The sequence below is a fragment of the Parambassis ranga genome, chromosome 22 (assembly GCF_900634625.1).
Source record: "Parambassis ranga chromosome 22, fParRan2.1, whole genome shotgun sequence".
Lineage (NCBI taxonomy): Eukaryota > Metazoa > Chordata > Actinopteri > Ambassidae > Parambassis > Parambassis ranga.
The window spans coordinates 16365312-16387087 of record NC_041042.1 but is presented as its reverse complement, the minus strand read 5'-3'; the positions used below and the strand labels follow the sequence as shown (position 1 = coordinate 16387087).

The following is a 21776-nucleotide window of genomic DNA, read 5'->3' as shown; positions in this document are numbered from 1 at the left end:
TGTTTTCAGCATCATGCACAGGTTCCTGAAAAGTTGCCTGTAATCCTCACACTCACTGACAGTGTCAGTCTGGGTGAATTGGTGGAGGATGTTGGAGCAGTCCTGTATGTGTGTGCAGCACCAGGGGTGGGGCTATCATGCAGGCGGAGGAGGGAGGGGAGTGGTGATGGCTGGATTTCATTTCTGATTTGAGACCATCTGCCTCCTCCAGGCAGCTGCCGGCCCCGAGCCCGAGCAGAGCCTCGCCCCGCCTGTCCTGTCCCAATGCCCCATGGGATTTACGGAGAGGTCAGCGCTCTGCTGCTGGAGGCACGCTGTCACCTAATACTCTCAAACAATCAAATGATCACACACACACTCGCAGACATATAGGAGCAGAGTCAGCAGAAGCATTATGAGCATCAGCTCGGTATTTGTTAAATTAAAAAAATAGAAAAAGGAAAAAAGAAAAAGACTGAACTGCACCTAATTCAACAAGACAAAAGAAAGCAGAGGGAGAAAAGGTGGGAGGAGGAGGAGGAGGTGGAGGGGGGTGTTGGTTGTGACAGAGACAGAGAGAATGGATTTCCCCCTCTGTGTTGCCATGGCGACAGCAGTGGATGGTGGATGACTGATTTCCTGTACAGCTGTGGCGCTCGGAGGGGAGAGAGAGAGAGAGAGAGAGAGAGAGAGAGAGAGAGAAGGAGGAAAGCATCCATGTTTTCTCTTCAGCTGTACGTCAGGCTCTTCATTCTTGTTGATTATAATATATAATTACACATGTGGCCTTTCAAATGTAGGAACACTGCTGAAACCTAGGTCTGATTTTCAACCTTTGAGGCCGATATGACTTTACGCCAATCAAAATACCTGACATTTGAATATATAGCTTCATCTGATCATATCATATGGGACCCAAGTGTCCAGGGAAGGAGTTTGTCAGGTGACATTGGGGGGGTTAACTGTTGGGGTCCCCCCAAACCCAACCCTTCACATTTTCTGCGTTGCCATGGTAACGGCAGCAGATGATGCACGACTGACTTCCTGTACATCTGTGAAGTAGCTCAGAGGGAGGAGAGAGAGAGAGGATTTGATCAGTCACATCAGACCTTGTGTTTTGCTAAGTCAGGGGAAACAAACATATTAGGTGACAGGAATGCATTCATCACTTCACATGTTGTGGTCAATACTGTTGTGTCACCAGGATCTATGAGGGCACAGATGGAGGAGGAGTTAAACCGAGGCCAGCATAGGCACTACGTTCACACTTTCTCTCATCATTCTAGTCCTAAAGTTGTCAATATATTTATGTCACATTTTCTTAGCTGTGACACAATATAGATCGATTAAGGTTGGCGGCACAGAGAGACCTGAGGACAAGTGCAGCTCAGCTGGAGCCTCATACATCATACAACACTGTCATCTTCAGGCCAGAGTGATACTTACAAGATGACAAATATGATCCACCAGAGGGCAGCAGTGCTTTAACAAACATTCTGAGTATCAGACAACAACATGGAACATCCATGACCATAAACAAACTGTGAAATGACCAGACAGGAGTAGAACTGTGATAGATAAATGTACCTATTTATTGGATATTGACGGCATTAGTACCAAGAAGGCACGGACCAGACTTCATTATAACAAAGTATTGTTTTAACAACAGGGCGACACACAAAAAAATCTTTCCATTCTTTCTCGCAGGGAGATCCTTTCACAGAAAGGATTATGGACGCAGACATACAGACTCTTACACGGTGTAAGTTTGACCATATATTGAAGCCAGAAAAGTGAGTTAGAACAAATCATGAACACTTTAAGGACACATGTTATGACTGTATGGCTATGTACCTCAATACATACTGATTTAATATATGAAACATCACTGTCAAAAAATATGACTTTAGGCAATAATGAGTATGAATAAGCTCATAAGACAGAAAGAAAGAAACTGTAGGAGAAAAGCTGATGCTACCCTGCCTGGCTGCTTAAAATATTGAAAACTCCCCTAAAGTTGAGTTTTGAATCAACTAATTGAAATAAAATGACATGTCATACGGCTCACGCTGAGGTTTATCACTTACAGATAAGTCAACCTCACAGGTGTCAGCCAAAGAAACCACTAAAATCATTCCCTCCCATCTGCAGGTGATGTGTAAACTTACGGAAAATACACTTTCTTAATCATTGGTTTGTTAGCTTAGCATAAAGACAGCTAATGTGGCAAAACCAGCCACCAAAACATAACATCCTAAGCTCATGAATTTACATCTTATTGACTTAAAAAGTGTGTCGTGTGCTGTGGTCATTCGTGTTAAGCAGGTACTTCAAGGCTGTGAAGGCATGAAAGAAGCTTCGGCATGTTAATGATACCAGTTTCACACATTAGCACTTATCTTTTTACACAGTGGTAAACAACAAAAGAATACTCTGGTGTTACAGGACAGCATCTGCTGATACAAAGTATGGTTACTGCAGGGGGTGACTGCAGATCTTAGTGGGTTTTGACCAATGTGAAAGGAGCGTTATAGAAGCTGGCAGGCAGATGATGACGTTACCAGTGGACAGTTAGCCTCTATGCTAAGCTTTGCTCTATATACACCTGACATACAAGTGGTTCTGATTTTCTCCTCTAACATGGCTAGACAGTGAATTGATAGAAATGTCCCTTTAATGAAAAATTCATGTTTTTAAAGTATCTTCAGCCATCACTACAACCACCAGGTTTGTTGTTTGCAGAACATAAATATACTACCTCCATGTTGAGTATTTTTTCTACATAATTCAAACAGTGTTTTAAATCCATTTTAGCATAAGAAATTAGAATTATTTTAAAATAAGTTTTAAAAACTGGAACATGTGGAAGCGTGGCGCTTGTTTTACCATCCTCTTTGATGGGTGATGACTCAGTACCAGCTTGTAAAACGTCCTGTCAGCTAACAGACCTCGGTTCTCTCAAATCTTAGTGCGAGATTAAAACCAGTCTTTCTCGTTCAGTCGTTAATACTGTTGCTTACATCTGACTGTAATACTGAATGACTGTTCAACATACACACTTCATAGAAAAATACGGATTCATGTATGACAAACAGAGAGAAATAAAAAACACATTCCAGTTTAAAACAATAGGTGTAACAGAAGAAGAAGCAGAAGGAACGTTTACACATGTGCATCGACGTGTGCGCTTTGTTTTGGCTGGCGGCCAGCCGGTCTCCATTTTGTGTCTGGATTACAGGGAAACTTTTGTGGCCACAAACTCGACGCAAGTCAGGACACGTAGGAAGTCGGTCGACCTCATTCCTCCCAGGATGTTTGGCTGGATTTTACAGAATAAAATCTTAATCTTTTCTGATGTTTAGAGTAAGCTTGATCTGAACGTGTGCGCGAAACATCAGCAAGCCTTGAAATCTGATGGCTTGGATCTTTGAAATTGACTAAGGTGTGAGTGTGTGATTGTCAAGGCGAGAGTCTGACACCTGCATAGCGTGATGAAGGCACATTGTGTGTGTGTGTGTGTGTGTGTGTGTTCACATGAGACAAGAGTCCAGTCTGAGAAGCGGGGGGGGTGCTGGCACACTGCACTTCCTGTTGAGGTAAAATGAAGTGGAGTAGAAAAAGGAGCTGTGGATTTAAGGGTCCGTCTTCTCTCTCAACATGACTTTGAAATGTTCCGTCACGCTGCAGGAATAACGTGGACATAGAAATAGATGTCAGTCGGCTTCCATCTCTTTTCTTTGGTTTATAGCTCAGAGTGAATTCGTACTTTTGCGTTCTCCAAAGAAAACCTTTGATGTGCTCGTCATGTCTGTCTGCGTGCAGAAGACTTCAAACCAGTTAGTGGAGATAGATTTGAATAACAATATTTTACAGAAGATCCCTTTTGTTTCCTTTGACACTGTCCAGGTTACAGTTTCTCCTGAGCTCACTGTTCCTTCCTTAAATTCTAATTTTAGCCAGAATCATCCGTCTGTCCGTTTGTAGTGTGTCTTAAGTAGCATGTGAAGGGACAGCCTGCTCATCGCTGCTGTTTGCTGGCGAGAACGAAAACCCACTTTGCAATACTTCTGTCCTGTCTCATTCCCTGAGGCCTGAAACGTCTTCACACCTGGCACGGAGGAGCAGAACGGTCACCCTGAGCTCGCCTCGTTTCGTGCTCCTCCATCACACCACAAACTCTGGGACCTCGTCGCTGGTCAGGTCCAGGGAAAAGTACTTGTTGGTTCTCTTGATGGGAAATGGGTGCTGCTCCCCAAGCATGCCTGCCCGCTGGTCAGCCAGGCCCTGGTAGCAGCCGCCGTCACTCAACTCCTGAGCGCAGCCAAATGTGTAGCTGTGCGCCGTGTCCTGACAGAGCTCCGCCCACTGCAGGCAGTCCTTCTGGTAGAGCCGGATGTCGTCAAGGGACTGGCTGTGGCGGTCGGTTGAGGACGGAGGCTTCCTACACACAGAAGTCTGTGAGAGGAGAGAAACACATCAAACGGTATGAAGCAAACCAATAAAGGCTTTTGCCTTATATAGATGTGGGTGTGAATATTTTAACATGAACGCATGAATTAAATGAGTCACCTGTGGCAGGGACTCGATGCTCTGCCCCCTCATCTTGACAACAGTCTCAGAGGAGCTGGAAGTCGAGGAGCTGACGTCTTTCACAATCAGTCCTGGGCAAAACAAAAAAGCTAAAGTTTCAGAAGCACTCTACAGAGACTACAACACAAAGGAATGGCATCAGTGGTGAGAAATCATACCTGAGTATCCATTTGACTGATCGGGCGACATGGTCAGCATGTCCTCAGTGATGTGGATACACAGCTCCTGATCCAGAACCATCTCATGAAGCTCCTCGTAGTCTTTGGGGTCATCCACGAGCATCTCAATCTCTGTAGGATCGAATGTTTTCTGTATCATTACACCTCAAACTTACAGCTCTACCAAAATCCACTTCCATCAGCTATCCTCTCTCACCATCATCGTCCAGGATGCGTTCTTTGCCGCTGCTCTCAATCCCGGACGTGTGCGAGCTCCCGTGGCTGGTTGTGGATGAACTACAAGTCCGCAGGGGCCGGTGCGGGGCTTGGCCCGGGGCCCGGAAGCTGTCCGTCTCGATGCCTGAGGTGTGGGAGCTGCCGTGGCTGGTCGTGGAGTGGCGAGACAGACGTTTGTGATGAGACATGCTGCCTGCGCTGCTGCCGCTGGCGCGGGAACGCTTGTCGAGGTCCATGTCCAGCTCCAGAGCATCGCTGATGTACGACTCCCTGTACTGCTTCTTCTCTGAGGTCAGACGGAGACAGAGTTTAACATTTAACAGACTGGATGAAGCATAAGGCCACAGTCTGGGGACTTTTTCATACCTTCGTTTTCTTCCAGACGCCGGACCTGTTTGAGAACAGGCTGCAGGTTCATGTAGAGCCGGTGGCTGTTGCTGAGCAGCTGCAGGAGGTGGCGGGAGCGCATCGGACAACCTGTGTAGTAGATAAGTTTACGAGCTGAGGGCAGGCCGTCCGGGAGGATTTCAAATTTTTTCCCCTGAGAGAATAGAGGGCGGATAAAAAAAAACAATACAGCACATGAATGTGGATTACAGGACACAGTGATTTACAGCATTCAATAATACAGAATTGTGAAATTGGAATGTAGATTTGAAATTATGATGAAGTGTCGGGAAGGCCTGAAGGCAAGCAGTCTGCTCTTGAAAACTATTTTGTAGCCAAACACAAAGCAACAATCAGCTAGTGTGTCTGTTCTTCATTTCCTCATGCAAGCATTTTTGAGCAGATCTGAAGATTTTCCAGGGAGAGGACAAGTTGGCTGGATGCACGGAAAAACTAAAATGGTGGGTTTGAGCTTTCTCCCGTGCCTTTTGGCACAAGCTCGACCCAATAGCAGCTGTCTTTAGTGTCACTGGGGTTGTTTTCAATGCAGACCTATAAACATTTCTGCACGGGTTCGGACTTTCAGGGATGACGGGTGGGTTTAAAACCTTAAGAAATTGCACACAGATGCACATTCCTGTCTGCAGGAGTGAGCTTCCCTTTATTTATCCAGGACCAGTTGAATCCAAGTACCCAAGGCCTACGCATATAGGTAGGGAAGCACATATTAGGTATACAACTTTACAATAGGGAAATGAGTTAATAAAACCCAACTGACAGTTCTTTGACAGCGGCTTTCCTGTAAAAGCTCACTTTATATGAGCAGAGGCAGCAAGATTTCCTGTTCAGATCCCTGCACTGAGGGAAAAACTCTGGGTGGGAAACAGCAGGAGAAATTCTCTTCTTCTAGCCCTCAAGTATTGAGTATTTATCCTTAACCTCAAACTGCTGCTCTGTAGCTCCAAGAGGCCACCGATAAAACACTGAAATCGTACTGGGCAGCAGCCCGGTGTGAATGAGACAAACCAGAGAGCCCAGGCAGGCTACTGCTACATTAGATCTCTCCTTAGTGAACATTAGTAAAGGGGACGCTCATTTAGGTTAAAACGCCGGTTGTTTTATTTGGTGTTCTCACACAAATTATAGGTTTACATAATGTGCAGTAAATTGTTCATTTCAGAGTAAGAAAGGCCAGTTTGTAGAGTAGAGAGGTGACAGGAAACAAGGGACAGAAACAACATCAAGCATCATTTTTTAAGATCTTGATCAGCTCTGACAGTTAGAAATAGACAAAATAATCCAAAAACCAGGAACAGACTTGCTGGTTCCACCAGGTTCCAGCTAGTGGTAACTTTACCCATGACCAAATGCACACAGCAGCAACAGACTGGTGTCGAGTGGCAGGTTATTAAAAGGTTTTGAGAAGCTACTCTTGAAAGGTTTCCTTTTCTTTCAACTAAAGTTGGTGGACAACTTTCTTCCACATTAGAATATGACCTCCCTAACAGGCCGCACACATCGAACAAATTCTGGCAACACCAAGTGAATGTGATCCAATTATTCTGCAACAAGACCGTCATCAACCAGAGCTCTGGCAAGCAAGAAGCAGGCCGATGATCCAACACCACCACACAAGAGGATGACTTATTGCCTCAGAAACACTGGCTTCCACCCTGTTGTAACTCAGCAGCAAACATGCCCCCCCCCCCTTCTTTAAATCTTGATCGCAAAGATGAACTTAAATCATTCCAAAGGCCAAAAGCCGACAAGAAAAATCCCCCCAAAACCATGACAACATCTGGTATTTATTGACCCACGCGTCCCTTGCTCCACTCTCTGCAGTGGTGGTGGCAGCGGTGCTGGATGACGTGACTCGAGGGTGGGGTGCAGGAGAAAGCCTGTTATTCAGGAGAAGGGTGGGACGGGGCCACGAGAGGCCTTCTGAGTCCACAGAGAAACCACAGCCACACCACTGCTGGTGCACTCTCACGACGCTGCAGACAGCAGACGCAGAGAAACCGCCGGAAAAAACAAAAATGAGGAAAACAAGCTGTCTCAACTGTGAGCTGCGTGGCAGACCAAACCAAAACTCCCTCTTAAATCAAGACCTTTCCACAAGACTAATTTCTATGAGACCTTAACGTCTGTAAACTCCATTTTAGAAAAAAATAGAAGAAGTGCTCTTTACTCATGCAACAGCGGTGATAAGCAATAATGACCCCCCTGGACTGTGATGAATAGCCAACTGGCAGAAAATGTGGAGTCGTCAGAGTGAAACAGATATATTGTAAGCTTTTCTGCCTTCCTGCGATAACAGAAACCCTGGAAGTAAATTAAGTGACTGCACTCAGCTTAACGCCAAGCTGACTCAGAGCAGAGATGAGAAGATTTAACAGGATTTTCTTTAAGGACATCAGTCATAATTGATAAAACGGATGAAAAAGAGAGAGACATGCATATCATGAGAAAGAAAATCCCACCGCTGATTACATGAAAATATGTAAGTACTATACCGTCTATCACTGTGTGAATGTGTGTGTGTGTGAGTCTTTCTAAATCCCTGATTAGTTCCAGAGGACTTGCAGGGCTAAGATAAAACAGCAGTGTGGCGAAAAGAAGCCTTGCATAAAAAATTCCACGTCCTAGGACAGGAACTAGGCTTTCACAAACACAGCCGCAGGCCGGGAGATGTTCAGGTCAGTGATGAGAGGGGGGGTGGATAAAACCTACAGTACCTATGACAAACATCTCTCTGGGCTACGTGTTGTGACGTTACATCTGACTTACCACGAACACCAGCTTTCCCACATTGGTCCAGGGGAAGTCGTACAACAGTTGCCTCACAGAGCCGACATTCTGCAACACAGGAGCAGTGGGGTGGAAGGTTTTCAATGATCACTCCACAAAGAAAAAGCAGTAAGAGCTAGGCAGGTGTCGTTAAGGTGGTTAAAGGCTGTGGGTAAAAATCTGTACCTGGAATATTTGGATACCACGTAAAGTCAGTCCCAACGTAAGAGACGCTTCAACTTCTTTTTTATCCTGTTATAAGGAGATGGAATTAAACAATGAATAATAAGTTAGCACTTAGTTGTGCTCTTTGGTAAAATAGTACTACTACTACTCACCTTGTAGAGTCTGTAGTAGTGAACTGTGACATCATCAAGCTGGGCACACTCCTTGATGTACTTGAGGTGAGCCTCTGAAGCTGTGAGAGCGAACTGGTCTTTGTGCATATTAGGGATATGCCTCAGGATGTATTCACGGCCACGCTTGGCTATCACCTGGGCAGGGAGAGAGAGAGAGAGAGCCATCAGACTTTGCCGCCCCGTCGTTGTTCAGACTCATTACAGCACATTGGTAGCGCAGGTTGCCAATGAGAGTAATGAAGCTGCCGCAGGGCAAACAGATGTCAACATGGAGACTGAATGAGCGCCAGAGGCAGCAACCGGAAACACTCCCGCTAAGCTTACTGTAAAGACGCATACACTTCTAACGATTTCCTGTGTTTAAGTGGTGATAAGAAGGCAGGAGGCTAATCACAGGAAGTGGAGGGCAATCAGGCGGGTGTGGCTGTCAGAGGGGAGGTGGTGGTATTGGCCAGCATTTCTCAGGATTAAAAAAACAAAACAGTGTGTGTGCCACTTCCAGGGACAAAAATAAACTTGCTGTCCCAGTTCTCATTATCCCACACGCTCAGATGTGGAGCTGTCGCTAAGTGTTTGGTCAGCGTGATTAATGGAAGGTGGCTACAGACCCACACACTGTACACATCGTACCACAACCTTCACAGTCAGTGATACAGCAATTTATTTTTGGTCTTCTTCAGCTGAGGTCACTGACATTATACAAGGACGTTTACAGTGACTCACTGGTTTAAACTGTAACAGCAGGGATCAGAATTCTTTTTTTCTCATGATGGCATCCTGGTATATTTTTATTCATCACCAGATTTTAGTGCATCACTTGAGGTGAAGCAGGATGAAGGTTACTCATACTCACAGGGTTCTTGCAGGTGTTAGTAAGTTAAATTTAAGACCTTTTTAAGACCTTTCAAGACCATTGTGAATGAAATTTTAGGCCAACACGACGCATTACGTGAAACAAGATGCTTCAAATATCAGTACAACTGTTATATGACAGATGCTTTGTTATTGAGTGAGGGCCGACAAAGGTAAGGGCGGCAGGGTGATAGCTTGAGCCCGCTGAAGGCTTTTTACAGCAAGCTGGTGTTTGTCCGCCTTGGAGTGAGACTCAAGCGCTTTCACACCCAAGGTCCCTAACTGCATGGTCCTCTTGCAAGGTTTACAAAATCACTGTTATCAAGCTAAGCCTCGTTGAAAACACACCTCCCCATGTTTTCTACGACGAGAAGGCGAAGTGACTGAACACGCAGACATCTCAAACATGGCGGCAAACTGACCAGCAGTTATCACAGGGTTTGTAGTGCCACGTTCCAACAACAGTAGCTATCCAACCCCCTCAGATAGAGAGACATGCCAACACTTCTCAGGAATGAACAACAGCAAAACTTGACAAGATTATATTTAAGACCTTTGGGTAAAAATCTGGTGGTTTTAAGACTTTTTAAGGCCTTAAATTTAACATTTGAAATTTCAGACTTTTGAAGAGCCTGCAAGAACCCTGTACTCAACCATTACTGTATACCAGGTTTCAGCCCACATAAGGTGTGTGTTTGATAGACTCACCCATGGGGGGAAGTAGGCTTCAGGTTCAAAGTACTTCCCAAAGTGCTTGTTGCGTTTGAAGTTGCCGAGGTCCGCCTGCAAGGCAAAGGCTGCCAGGAGGAAGTAGGCCTCCTCCCGTTGGATACACTGCGAGAGCAGCACCTGTTTCCTCAAGTGCCAGTAGTAGTAGTACCTGGCAGCCCGGTCACTGCAGGGCACACAGAGAGCAGATTCAACAAGGTTTAAGGATAACCGGAGCAATCCTAAGGGATGTTAGGCTGAGGAGCTTTACTCACCTGATCAACCTCCCATTTTCAACATAATATTGAGCTCTGAAGTGAATGATCATTGGAGGGCCAAACTGATCGATGCCCTGGAAACACGAAAACAGTGCGCTTTCATTTACACTACATTCAACTACACAAATGATTTAAGAGAGTCAAAGGTGTGACAATAGGAGCAGCTTAGCTATGACTGAGTCTCCAGCTGTAAAGGGAGTGATGTAATATAAGCAAACACCTGCGTTTAGCTACAAGGCTGATCTGTCATTAGCAAAGCATCTCATGATGTTGTAAAAGAAATGTCAACAAAACATCTTCACTGTTTAAAAGCATGCTTCACATAACCTCTAGAGCTTAGTAATATTATTACCATTGAACCCATGAGTAGTGTAAGTATTGCTCTGTGATTGTTTACCTTGCTGGCTTCTCTTTTCCACTCTTTGGGGCAGTACTTGGACAGTTTCTGATCCAGCTCCATATAGATATGTTCATTATCTGTAGGAGGAGATGCACAGAGGTTTAAGTCAGACATTTATTCCCTGTGCCATCAGTGTGTGTGTGTGTGTCTACACCTGTGTATATACGTAGGTGTATATATGCAAAGAAAACCCCCCCCTCTGAATGAGGCTCTTACAAAGACCGCCTCAGTGGAATCACATCAGACAGCCTCTGCACTTCTCTTTGTGCTCTGAGCCTCTGGTGTTCCTTCTCATTTCTTCCCCTTGCCCTGTCATGTCTTAATCTGCTCCCGAAGTGACGCTTTTCATGAGCCGTAGCCTGCTGATCTGACAACTCTGAGTTTCTATACAATGAGAGCCTGCTGACAAGTAGAATGCTCATAAAGAGCAGGGGCAGGGCCTCTGACAGAACGCCAATGCCAATTTATCAACTTTGAAAAGATGACCAGAGTTTGAGTGTTTATCTATGTAACTCATGCTTACATATACAGCAGAGGCACATAAAGGTCCACGTAAATACCTTGTTTTCATATTGTTAAAGGTAAAACATTTACCAAGAAAGCGGTGGTTTTATTTGGTGACAGTGTGAGATCTCTGCAGCTGAGACTTCTGTCGCCATCTTATTACAGCTGAGGTCACTTATGTTTGGTTTGTGGTGCTCAATGAATCCAAAAAATACGTTTGAAATACTCAATAAGAGTTTGTGTTTCCAGAAACAACAATTCCTCTTACTAGGGCTAATCCACAGACCTATTTTTTCAAAGTGGAAATGAATCCAGGATAAGTGGGAGAGCATACTTTTTGATATTTTGTAAGACCCTCAGACGTGTTGTTTGTGGCCTACACCTCGATTCACAGAAAAAGGAACATACGTTTTAAGCATTTAAAGTATCAGTAACTGAAGGATTCTCACTTTACAGTCATGAAGACGCCTCAGAAAGCTGCAACTCTTCACATTAGAGAGGGTGGACCCTATAAGATATTTTTAATTGGCTTAAAAAAACACACTCAATGCTCAGTTGTTAATTGCCCCTACATTAGACTTCCTCTCAGATAAAGTATAAGAGAAAAGTACTTTTAAGTGATGGTCTGGAGGACAGTGGGTGACACACACGGAGTGGGTGGCCCCTGTTTGCATTGGGGATTTCACGCTATTCAGACAAGCACTTCAGGAATGTCCCACAATCAGACCCATTGGCTCCTGCTCAACTGACCTGCTGGGCCACCATTGGCTCATCTGGAGGCCAGCTGTCTGAAAACACTGCTTTTGCAATTTACTCTCCCTTTGCAGCTGCCTACAACTGTCACCCACTGTCTGCCCCTGCCATGGTACTGACACGGTGACTCATTCCAAACGTGCGACCCCAGCCGAGCCTCGTCACCATAAAAACAACTCTAGGCTTGCTACACAATGGGAGCCAGTGAGTACAAGAGGGGCCCTGGTTCCTGGAGAGCGTCATGACAGATAGGTGAGAGATGCTATGTTTAGGGCTGAATCCTGTCTCAGCCAAGTTACTAGTCTGAGGATGGTAACTTCCTGGCTACACTGGTTTTATGTGGCAGCAGGATGAAAGACTGTGAAGAGATGTCTTACTCTGAATGACGCTGAGTCCAAAAAGGTGACAGTCCTTCAGTCTCAGAAGGTCACACACCTGGACCAACAATTCCTGGCACAAAGTCTTCACCTGCAGGGGAGACAAAAGGAGTTCACAATCATGTAAATAATCACACAAATGCTCCAAGAGCATCAAGTCTCAAGTGTTTACACTCAACTGATCTAAAATCTGTGAATCTTTTCATCAAACAGGTAAATATTTGCACAATATTTCCCAAAAACATATTCACTTAATTGTGTAAAGGTGCACATTTTTTCTCGAAAGTGTACAAAATGTCAACTTACATTGACTATGACATTGAGAGTGTCATCATTGGGCAAAAAGACACAGACACAGCGGCGGTCCTGCATGGTTTTGTTGTTGTGAAAGGTCAGTTTGTTCATCTTTGAGTGGCTGGGACAGGACAGGCTTTTTTGCCTGCTATCGGGGGGTTTGGGCCCTTCAACGACCCACCTCCACAGGCTCCAACAATCCAGCTACCTAGTTTCTGTGTTCCTGCTTCAGCTGCAGTCCAATACAGACACACCAGCACCTTCAGGCTCAGCGGGCAAAGCAGTACGCACGAGACAGGGCATGGGGACTTGAACTGCAGTCTGCCTCTGTAGGGACAAAAACGACTTGATGTTAGTGCATTTTAAGGACATTAAAAAAAATTAGGGTTAAGAGCTTACAAAGCTCTAAAACTGTCAGGTAGGAAAGAAGAAAGAGAAGTCAGGAAAGGAGGGCAGCATTCCTGTTTATGTCTATGAATATGTGACATCATTTCAGGAGAATGTCAAAGACAGCTGAGGAACATGTGAACAAATGTCTGGAGAGGAACTGATGAAAGGTAACAACAGCATGAAGGAAACACTGACTCATACACATAGCCCTCACCTCTGTGAGCCAATTTCTTATGTCAAACTTAACAGAAACAGTTCTGAAGCCTGAGTAGTGACAAAAACATTTTGCAACCTCACTTGACTTGAACAGCTGTTAAAAAACTTGTGCACAGGGGTGATGCCGACTCGGTTGGCTCCACATATTCCTTCTGGCACTGTTTTTGTCAACTCCTAGAGTTCTGTTGACATGCTTTCAGGCTGTTTAACTTGAACTGTTTTCACACATGCAGCAGTGCACTGTGCGCTAGCTAAGACACCACCAGGAAGAGCTGTGCAACAATGTCCAAATACGTGGGACTGGAATTTAGCTCTACAGCGTGTCATTGTCTGGAAAAATCACAGCGAGTGGGTTTGTTGATGACATTTCTATCATGGAAGAATAAAAAACCGGACGAATACAAACATCAAGCGAGGAGAAGAAGGAGGACACAGATATCAATGAAAATATACAACAATGAAAATGACGGGACAGAGACTGGGAGATTAGGTTCTTCTGTCAATAAATACCAACTGCATAGTCACAAAGATTTGATCATTTATGACCTGTGACCCTGCTAGGTCTTGTAAACATCTGTAAGATGCATGAAGATGCCGTCAGTGTACTTTTCACACTCATCTGCCATGTGCTTCTGTAGAAATGCCAGCTACATGCAATATTTAGGGCCGTCTGTTATTAAGAAATAAAAAATTCTGAATGTCAAATTTTGAGTTGCAGTGTTTTGACAAGGGACTGTGGCTTACCTGTACCTGAACCCAGAATATAAGTTCACACTTGTGCTGCTATTCTTTGACAGCAGTGTTTTCTCTGTCTTTCACACACATACACAGTAGAGAGAGTATAGATACACCTCAAACTTTTAACAGCTGACCTGTGAGCAGAAAGTAGCTCACAGCTTGACCTACGCCTGCGGGTGTGTGAGACCTTCACAGGGTGTGAAAAGTCTCAGACCAGACAAAAGAATGTTAAAGAACAATCAGCCCAGATTATCACTTCTTCCTGTTGATAGTCGCTCACCTTGAAGCCGTGTTGTCATTGAAAGCAGATAGGACAGAAAGGATCACTTTACAGGATAGGAACAATTAGCATTTAAAAAGATGTTCTCAAAGAATTTAAAGTTTATCCACAGGGGGGTCCGATGAGGCATTACATGCTACAAACCACATCTCACTACAGTGTGAGTGCTCCTAAAGGATTAAAAAAAATGCAGCTCAATGCCACAATTCTTTAGAACAGCTTCCCAGGATTGTACAACCAGCTGTGAAAAGAAGCCTAAAATCATTGACTGAGAAGTAAAAAACATCCTTAACTGCAGGACTGGACTCCTGCTGCAAAGTCACATAATGCATTCTGGACCTATTTAGTATCTGTGCTGTCGACATATAACACTGCTTTGTTTCTGCAGGGACATGGAGCATTGTGGGGAATGTGGCCATAAATACACATGCTGTTGACATACAGGATCAGTTTGCATTAAAGCTGGTCATTGGAAGTGCAGTGTGGCAGGCAATGCAAGCGGCCACTCAGCAAAGTCTGCTGATGAGCCATGACTGAGGAGCTGCTGCTGACCTTGACTAAACACACCACTGCTGCACTGCATACACATGCTGAACGTACGTGCATGCAGGGAAAAACAGCCTCGTGGACATTAAAAGCATCCACAAACACTCACACTGGGTATGTTTCTGCTCTTGCCATGACCATATGTCAGGTGATACTACAGAGCAGCTGAGCTGTGTGATGGCAGGAGGGTTAATTAGAAGTGAGACCACACTAATTGGATCACGTTCCACCTTCACTCGTTTTCTCTCCAGGGAGCCAGAGAAACACAAGTGAACCACAATAGTGATGAGACAACAATAAAAAGTGAAATCATGTCTTAACATCAGCTGGATTTATACACTTTTACTGTAAATACGTGAGGTTTACAGTGCATTATACTCACTGATAGCACCACTGCATCATGTGTATCGGGTTTTATTTCTATATTCTCCATACTAAATATGCCAGCATTCATCACAGGGCATTGGTGGGAAGAATTGCTTTGTTCGTTGTTCTGAACAGAAGACAATTCAGACAGTGTGTTTAAAGGGACAGTCCATCACATGTACAGATGTTTGCCCTTGCTCAAATACAGATATTTTTTTAGATTTTTGATAGAAATGTTATTGATTTTTCATCTGTATATAAAGTAGATATATTAACACATTGAGGCCTGGCATGTCTACCTAAATAAAAGTTAATGGCCCTCAAGTTGGCTCTGTTAAAGTCATATCATATTTCATTTCCAACCAGAAATATGACTCCTGACTCCCACAGTTACCACAGAATTACACTGTTGGATTGTTGAAGGTGAAAGCAGATGCTTATGTTAGAGACAGTAACTGTGTATAGGCATTATTGATGGGTTTAGAGGTCTATTGTGTCATGTCTAGTTTACACATGGGATACCACTGCAGAGGGGATGTCCACCGTGAAATGAAAGGGTGGATTCTCTTACACACACACACTCACACACACTGTGCAAGGGAAGAGAGAGCTGGATAATGAAATTACCCCCTTTCATTGGAGTGCAAAGTGTGATGCAATGCTAGTGTCCATCTAAAGCAACACCCGCACAAAGAGCTCCCAATAGAGCTTCCTACTGCCTTTCAGTCCAAAACAGGGATTCTGTCAACGTGGCAAACCTCAGAGTCAGGCATGACACCAAATCCCACATTGGGTTAAAAGAGAGAGGGCCTCTGTCACAACTACACCTCTCGCTTTCTCATTCTTTCCCTCCTCTGACATTAGAGGAGTGGACAGAGACTGTGTCCAACTGTTGCAGAGTAGCAGGAGCAGAGGAAGGGGAAGGCAGAGGAAAAAACTTCCCCTGGAAAGGAGGCTGTCACCATGCTGATAATAACAATAGCTTCAGGTACAGTGAGTGTCAAAGCTAAAGAAAGAGGAGAGAAGAAGATGGTGCATACATATATATATATATATATATATATATATATATATATATATATATATATATATATATATATATATATATATATACGCAAAGAGAAAGAGAGAGAGCAGGAGGAGATGGAGGGAGGCAGAGCTCAGAGCATAGGCATGAAAAAAGAAAAAACTGCTGCAGTCAGGAGAATTCCTCACTAACATCTGCTTCTCATTCCAACAATGGCGGTCTTTGATTCCTGATGCACACAACGAGCAACACTGCCACCAACTCCATGTGCTGCAATCCTCTGACAGCTTCCTAAAACCTGAAGCAGCACATGTGTGCGAAAATCCCAGATGTGGAAGACTGACAGGAAAAACAGAAAAGGCAATGTGATTCAGTACATAAAGTAAAAGTTTTGATAAAACTTTCAATCAATTAGTTAACAGAAATACAATCAGCCCCTTTTTGAAGAACCCTGTTATTAAACTAAAAATCTCTTTCTTTTGACTTTATAGTAAGAGAGAACAAAGTGTCTTAGGTAATATCCTCATCACCATAACAATATTGGCAATATGGCAGATTAGTTTGCTTTAACTAAAACACTCTACATGTAAGCAACAAAAACAATAATAGTTAGTATTAGTTTCATGAACTTTAGATATTGACACACACTTCTGTTGTTGAAATATTTAAAAGGATTCAGTTTCAAAGGGCACAACTTTTAAAAATAGTGCCACCGACTTGATCTAACCGGAGACCAGTCTTTCCTGCCAAGAGATCAGTTTATTCAGCTAATGGGAAATGTTGCTGAGCTGACCAGCACCTGTTAATCAGACTGGTCACAAGATGGCATTAGGCTACATAATTCAGAAAACATTTTCTCCATTTAACTGGGTGGTTAATGGGCTGATTTAAAACAAAAACAAAAACAAACCACCACTTCTACTCTGTCTTTGTTGCAAGATTCTGGCTGGCTTGTAAAATGGCTGTCACCACCTACTCATTTTTTTTTCATTTAATCTTTCATCTTTCTCCTCTGTAGCTGTAAACAAATAATGGTGGTTCTTGCTGGTATTAACACCTGTGTGTGTTTTTGGTCTTTGGGCCTAATCTCAGGCAGGAGACACTACACTTTTTAAGACCTTGATTCCCACGATCCTGCTGTCCACAGGATCATCGAGGAGATATTTGTATGTTGACCGTTAGAATTCCTTGTCTATCTCCACCCAGCTTGCAGGGAGGATAAACAATCCATTTCAGACTGAGAAAAAGTATCTGACAACTACAACCAAATTTGAATGACTTATTAAAAGGTGATGAAATGTCAGATGGAAGTTAATAATCATTATCCATAACAATAACAGATCTAGCTCTAGTAAACATTTTATTCTTCCACACTACATGTTTTCCCATATAAATCCATCATATGTGAGAGGTTCATACGTGGGTGTCCTCCTTGATGAAATGTCACACTCATTATCTTCTGAAGGTCAGGCCAGCAGACAGCATGATACTGTCAGTCAGTTATATAATTCAAAAAGAGGAAGAAAAAGAGCAAGGGGTCCTCAGGCCAAACGATTTCAATGCTTAGCGTGCATTATTTAAAGCACTGGGCAGGTAAATGGAATGTCAATGGCAAGAAGATGTATGTTAAGACAACCAATTATAAATTACCCTTGTCAAACAATTAATCACTCACAAACATAATAAGCCAACAAAGCCTGCACATCCTGGGACAGTGCATCCTTTACTATACACATGCTTCTTTCCAAGTAAAAAATGAGAGCAGGAATTCTGAGTTCCCAGTGGTACAACTTCAAGTTTAGCGTCCATTATGGAAAAATTACTTCAACATTCATAGCATCTGGCCTCCATGTGGCTTCAAGCAAGGACTGAACTCTCTCCCTCTCCTTCCAACACACACACACACCTCAAACTGCCGGCACTGGCAGACATGTTAGAACAGAGTCAGCAGTCGCTCCCTTCCCTCCCCACCCTGTATTCAGGCTTGAACTCTGCATGAGTAACCCCAGAAAACTAGCAATCGCAGTGCAACACACCGCAGAGACGTCAACCCAACCATTACGTATGCTTGAAATAGCACAGGCAACCTTAAAGGAGAGGGTTAAAAATGAGCTGCAATTATAACAAACCCCAACCAAACCCTGTTGTTTTGTTTCAATCAAAGACCCTTCGCTTTGACGGCACAAAAATGTTTGTGCAGGTGTGATCTGTTTACTGTGTGCAGCTTTTGTAACAGGATTTTCTCCTATTGTTTATAACGTCACACCTGAGAGTCACAACACTGAAATGTGGAACGGTTTTCTTTGGAAAACATCTTACAGGAAGTTAAATGCTCTATACTTTATGTAGAGTTGCATCATTTCATAAATTGTTTTCAGTCCAACCAAAATGATCTAACTATCCCACAGGAAACACTAAGCTCCAGTGAGAAGCATGTGAAATAAGCTGATAATATCCTCACGGGATGCCGGCAGGTTAAATCCCTGTAGTCTACTTCCTTGAAAAGACTTGAGCTTCACGAGGAAGGCAAAGTAAGATGAGGGAAAACACAATCTAAGGAAGGGAGACAAATGCAGGAAGAACTGACCCATTTTTTTCTCCGTAGTGTACTTGAGACATGGATATAAGGTGTCATGCAACATCCCCACAGTCGCTGTGAGGACATACCACCCTGCTGTTTCACCTTAACATCACGGCTGCTTCTTGGGGAGCACTTTTAGGGACTCACAGGACAATATAAAGCCAGTCAAAACACAAGGTTTATTCTAAAACACTTTCCTCAGATATAAGCTTTGATTCCAAAAGCAGCTTCATGGACTAGATAAATGCAGAGTGATATCAGTGGAAAGCCCAGGGCACCTGTATATCTTACTACATGGATGTGACTGCATACACACCCTCATACTGTGGACACTGTGGAGATAAGACATGCGATAGGATGGTGAGAGATAGAGTTTCTCATACTTTATGGCATAACAGTAATCTCATCCTTTCTCAAAGACCTGTAGCATGCTTATTCCTCCATCACATTGTCCTGAGACTCACAACACAGCTTCTCTTTTACTTTATCTTCTATGGCAGAGGGCAGATTAGGAGATACATTCAGCAAGGGGCGTTTTATAAACAAGCTTCTGGAATGGTATGACATTCCCACTCCAAGCGTGTATCAGTCTTCCCTTGGTGAATTTGCATTACGAGGAGACGATTATGTAAAATGTGTAAAACAGGTTATCTCCAGTTACCTATGTATAGCAGCACGGAGGCTTTCTTCTTCAGCTCAGTTACTATATCAAGCAGTTTTGTATTCACAGCAGAGTTATAGCATCAGAGAAAGCCTGCCCTGAGGCAAAGGATTCAGTTGAGCTTCTGATGCTGATTTTAATACTGAAAAATACTCAAAAAAACAACATCACTGAAGTCAGCTCTGGTTTCATGACACAGAGGTAAAACGAAGGTTGAAAACTTCCTGAAAAAGACAGGAAGTTGTAGCGCAGTTTGGGGGATTGCCTTGTGCAATTATGGACCATCCCATTACACATTCCTTCACAGACTCATTTGAATGAGTCACCAACACTCACACACACACACCAATCATCTCACTTCCACACGTTTCCTGTATGTTTCCTACACAGCTCTTCCTGTGCAGACAGCACCTGCACGATCTCTCCCTCTGTTACACCAACCCAGCCAAGACAATGTCACAATTTAAAAAAAAAACTGCATGTTTTTTTTTTCCGATTTCCCCTACAGCTGGAGCGGAGCAAGTTTGCACTGTGGTCGGGGAATGTGCCACAGAAGGTAGCTGATGAACCTGCCATATGTACTGGATGAGTTTCAAGTGTGAACAGGGGGATCCCTTGACTGAAGCCTTGATTCTATTTCTGCTTCTAACAGATGTGTGATACGTGATCATTAATATGATGAATTATTCAAGAGTCTCACAATTTAGTGAAAAACACCAAATCACATCACCTGAGCTCAACTACCTGACCACATGTTCCCTTGAGCAACACCAATAAGCTTCAGGGACCAAACCTGCTGGACCCAAACATTGTTTACAACCTAGAACAAGCTACAACCTAACAGAAAGCCATCCTGTTTGTGTTTCTGATTGCAGTGTAGTCTACTATTAAACAGAGGGGACATTGTTGGCATTCTTAAGTACTAAGAAAACAGCTCTGGTTTACCCAAAAGAAAACAAAGGGGGGACTGGGGGGCTGACCACAGCACCGAGCATGGGGTGATTGGCATGAGGTACACACAGTTATCTGCCAGTCAAGTTATGACATCCATGCTTGTTCTGTGGGTGTGGTGTGTGGTAATTACTCAACAATAAATTATAGTAAACGTTATAATAATGTTATGCAGTGAGATCCTTGAAGGCACCAGGGTGGTGTAAAGATATGAGAGAGAGAGAAAATCTTTCAAGCCTCAAAATGGATTGTCTATTTTACTCTATTGAATAAATCTGTAATATATAAGTTAATATATAAGTATATATATAAGTAATATATAAGTTAAACTTAGTAAAAAGTACCGCCGCCGTGGCTATTCATGTTTTGGGGCAACATTCCCAGTCAGATATCCTGGCAGCATCACCGCTGATGAAGCAACAACACAACTTATCCCGCCGTGACTTTGCCTCCTTAATGGATTAACACTCTTCAAATGAGTCGTGTTAAATAACAAACACTTTATTTAAACCCTTTAATAGATTAGCGCTACTCGAATCGACGTAGCCCAGCTAGCAAACCCTAAAATACTCCGTGCGAAGTATTTTTAAAAACACGGCATTCAAAGCATCTCGAGAGGAGCAAAACTCACCTTTCAACGGCAAAACAGTTTATTCCCTGTATGAGTTAATCCAAACGTGTGTCTTCCAATGGCGGAAGGAAAGAAATCCACAGTTTATGGAGACTTCGGTAAGTTTGAGAGAAGAGTAGCCGGTCGGAGGGTCGGCCGCCTTCGACGATAACCACACTGAGCCCGCTGCTGGAGCCGTACATAGGGATACATGTGCGGCGGCTGGAAGAGACTGAAACAGGGGACGAGGAGGACGAGGGACAGTTTATACCTGGGAATAGCAGAACCTAAGCAGTACATGTTATAGATAAACACTTTATTTAACACAAATGCACCTAATGGTATAGTCTGTGTGCGTTTATTTCTTTTAAAATGAAGAAGTGGCCTGATCCTTCCCAACGAACTCCCCCCTAAAGGACACCTGCTTTGGTATCGCCCACGGCTGCCTCTCATTCCATTCCTCCAGACTGTGCGGGACCGGAGCTCTGCCGCAGTACATGTGGAGAAATAGTAACGGCGTCGCCTGTATGTATTAAAAGCGGCCTCAGAAAAGTTTAGAGATGTAGGACAGTTTATTTTTGAGCCTGGATCTGCAGCTGGTTTTCTTTTAAAAGCTTTAATGCCTAGTATAGAAATGAAGTAACAGAGTAATGAATGTTTCCACATGCACTATAAACATGATCACAAATAAACAGTAATTGAATTAAAAGGAGAAGGGCAGTCATCACAGCTGAGAGGACACCAGCT

General features: G+C 43.6%; 1 protein-coding gene across 1 annotated transcript; it reads right to left on the bottom strand.

The window, feature by feature from the left end:
- Nucleotides 1-1550: 1550 nt before the first annotated feature.
- Nucleotides 1551-21200, bottom strand: frmd6 (FERM domain containing 6). The gene is made up of 14 exons (XM_028395479.1): nt 21051-21200; nt 12676-12990; nt 12370-12460; nt 10733-10812; nt 10333-10409; nt 10058-10244; nt 8477-8632; nt 8325-8390; nt 8139-8207; nt 5331-5505; nt 4945-5250; nt 4728-4859; nt 4549-4640; nt 1551-4434 (listed from the first exon to the last, which is right to left on the bottom strand). Exons 2-14 carry the CDS (start codon nt 12772-12774, stop codon nt 4144-4146), a joined length of 1821 nt encoding a protein of 606 aa, XP_028251280.1. The 5' UTR covers nt 12775-12990; nt 21051-21200; the 3' UTR covers nt 1551-4143.
- Between the last annotated feature and the right edge of the window lie 576 nt (nt 21201-21776).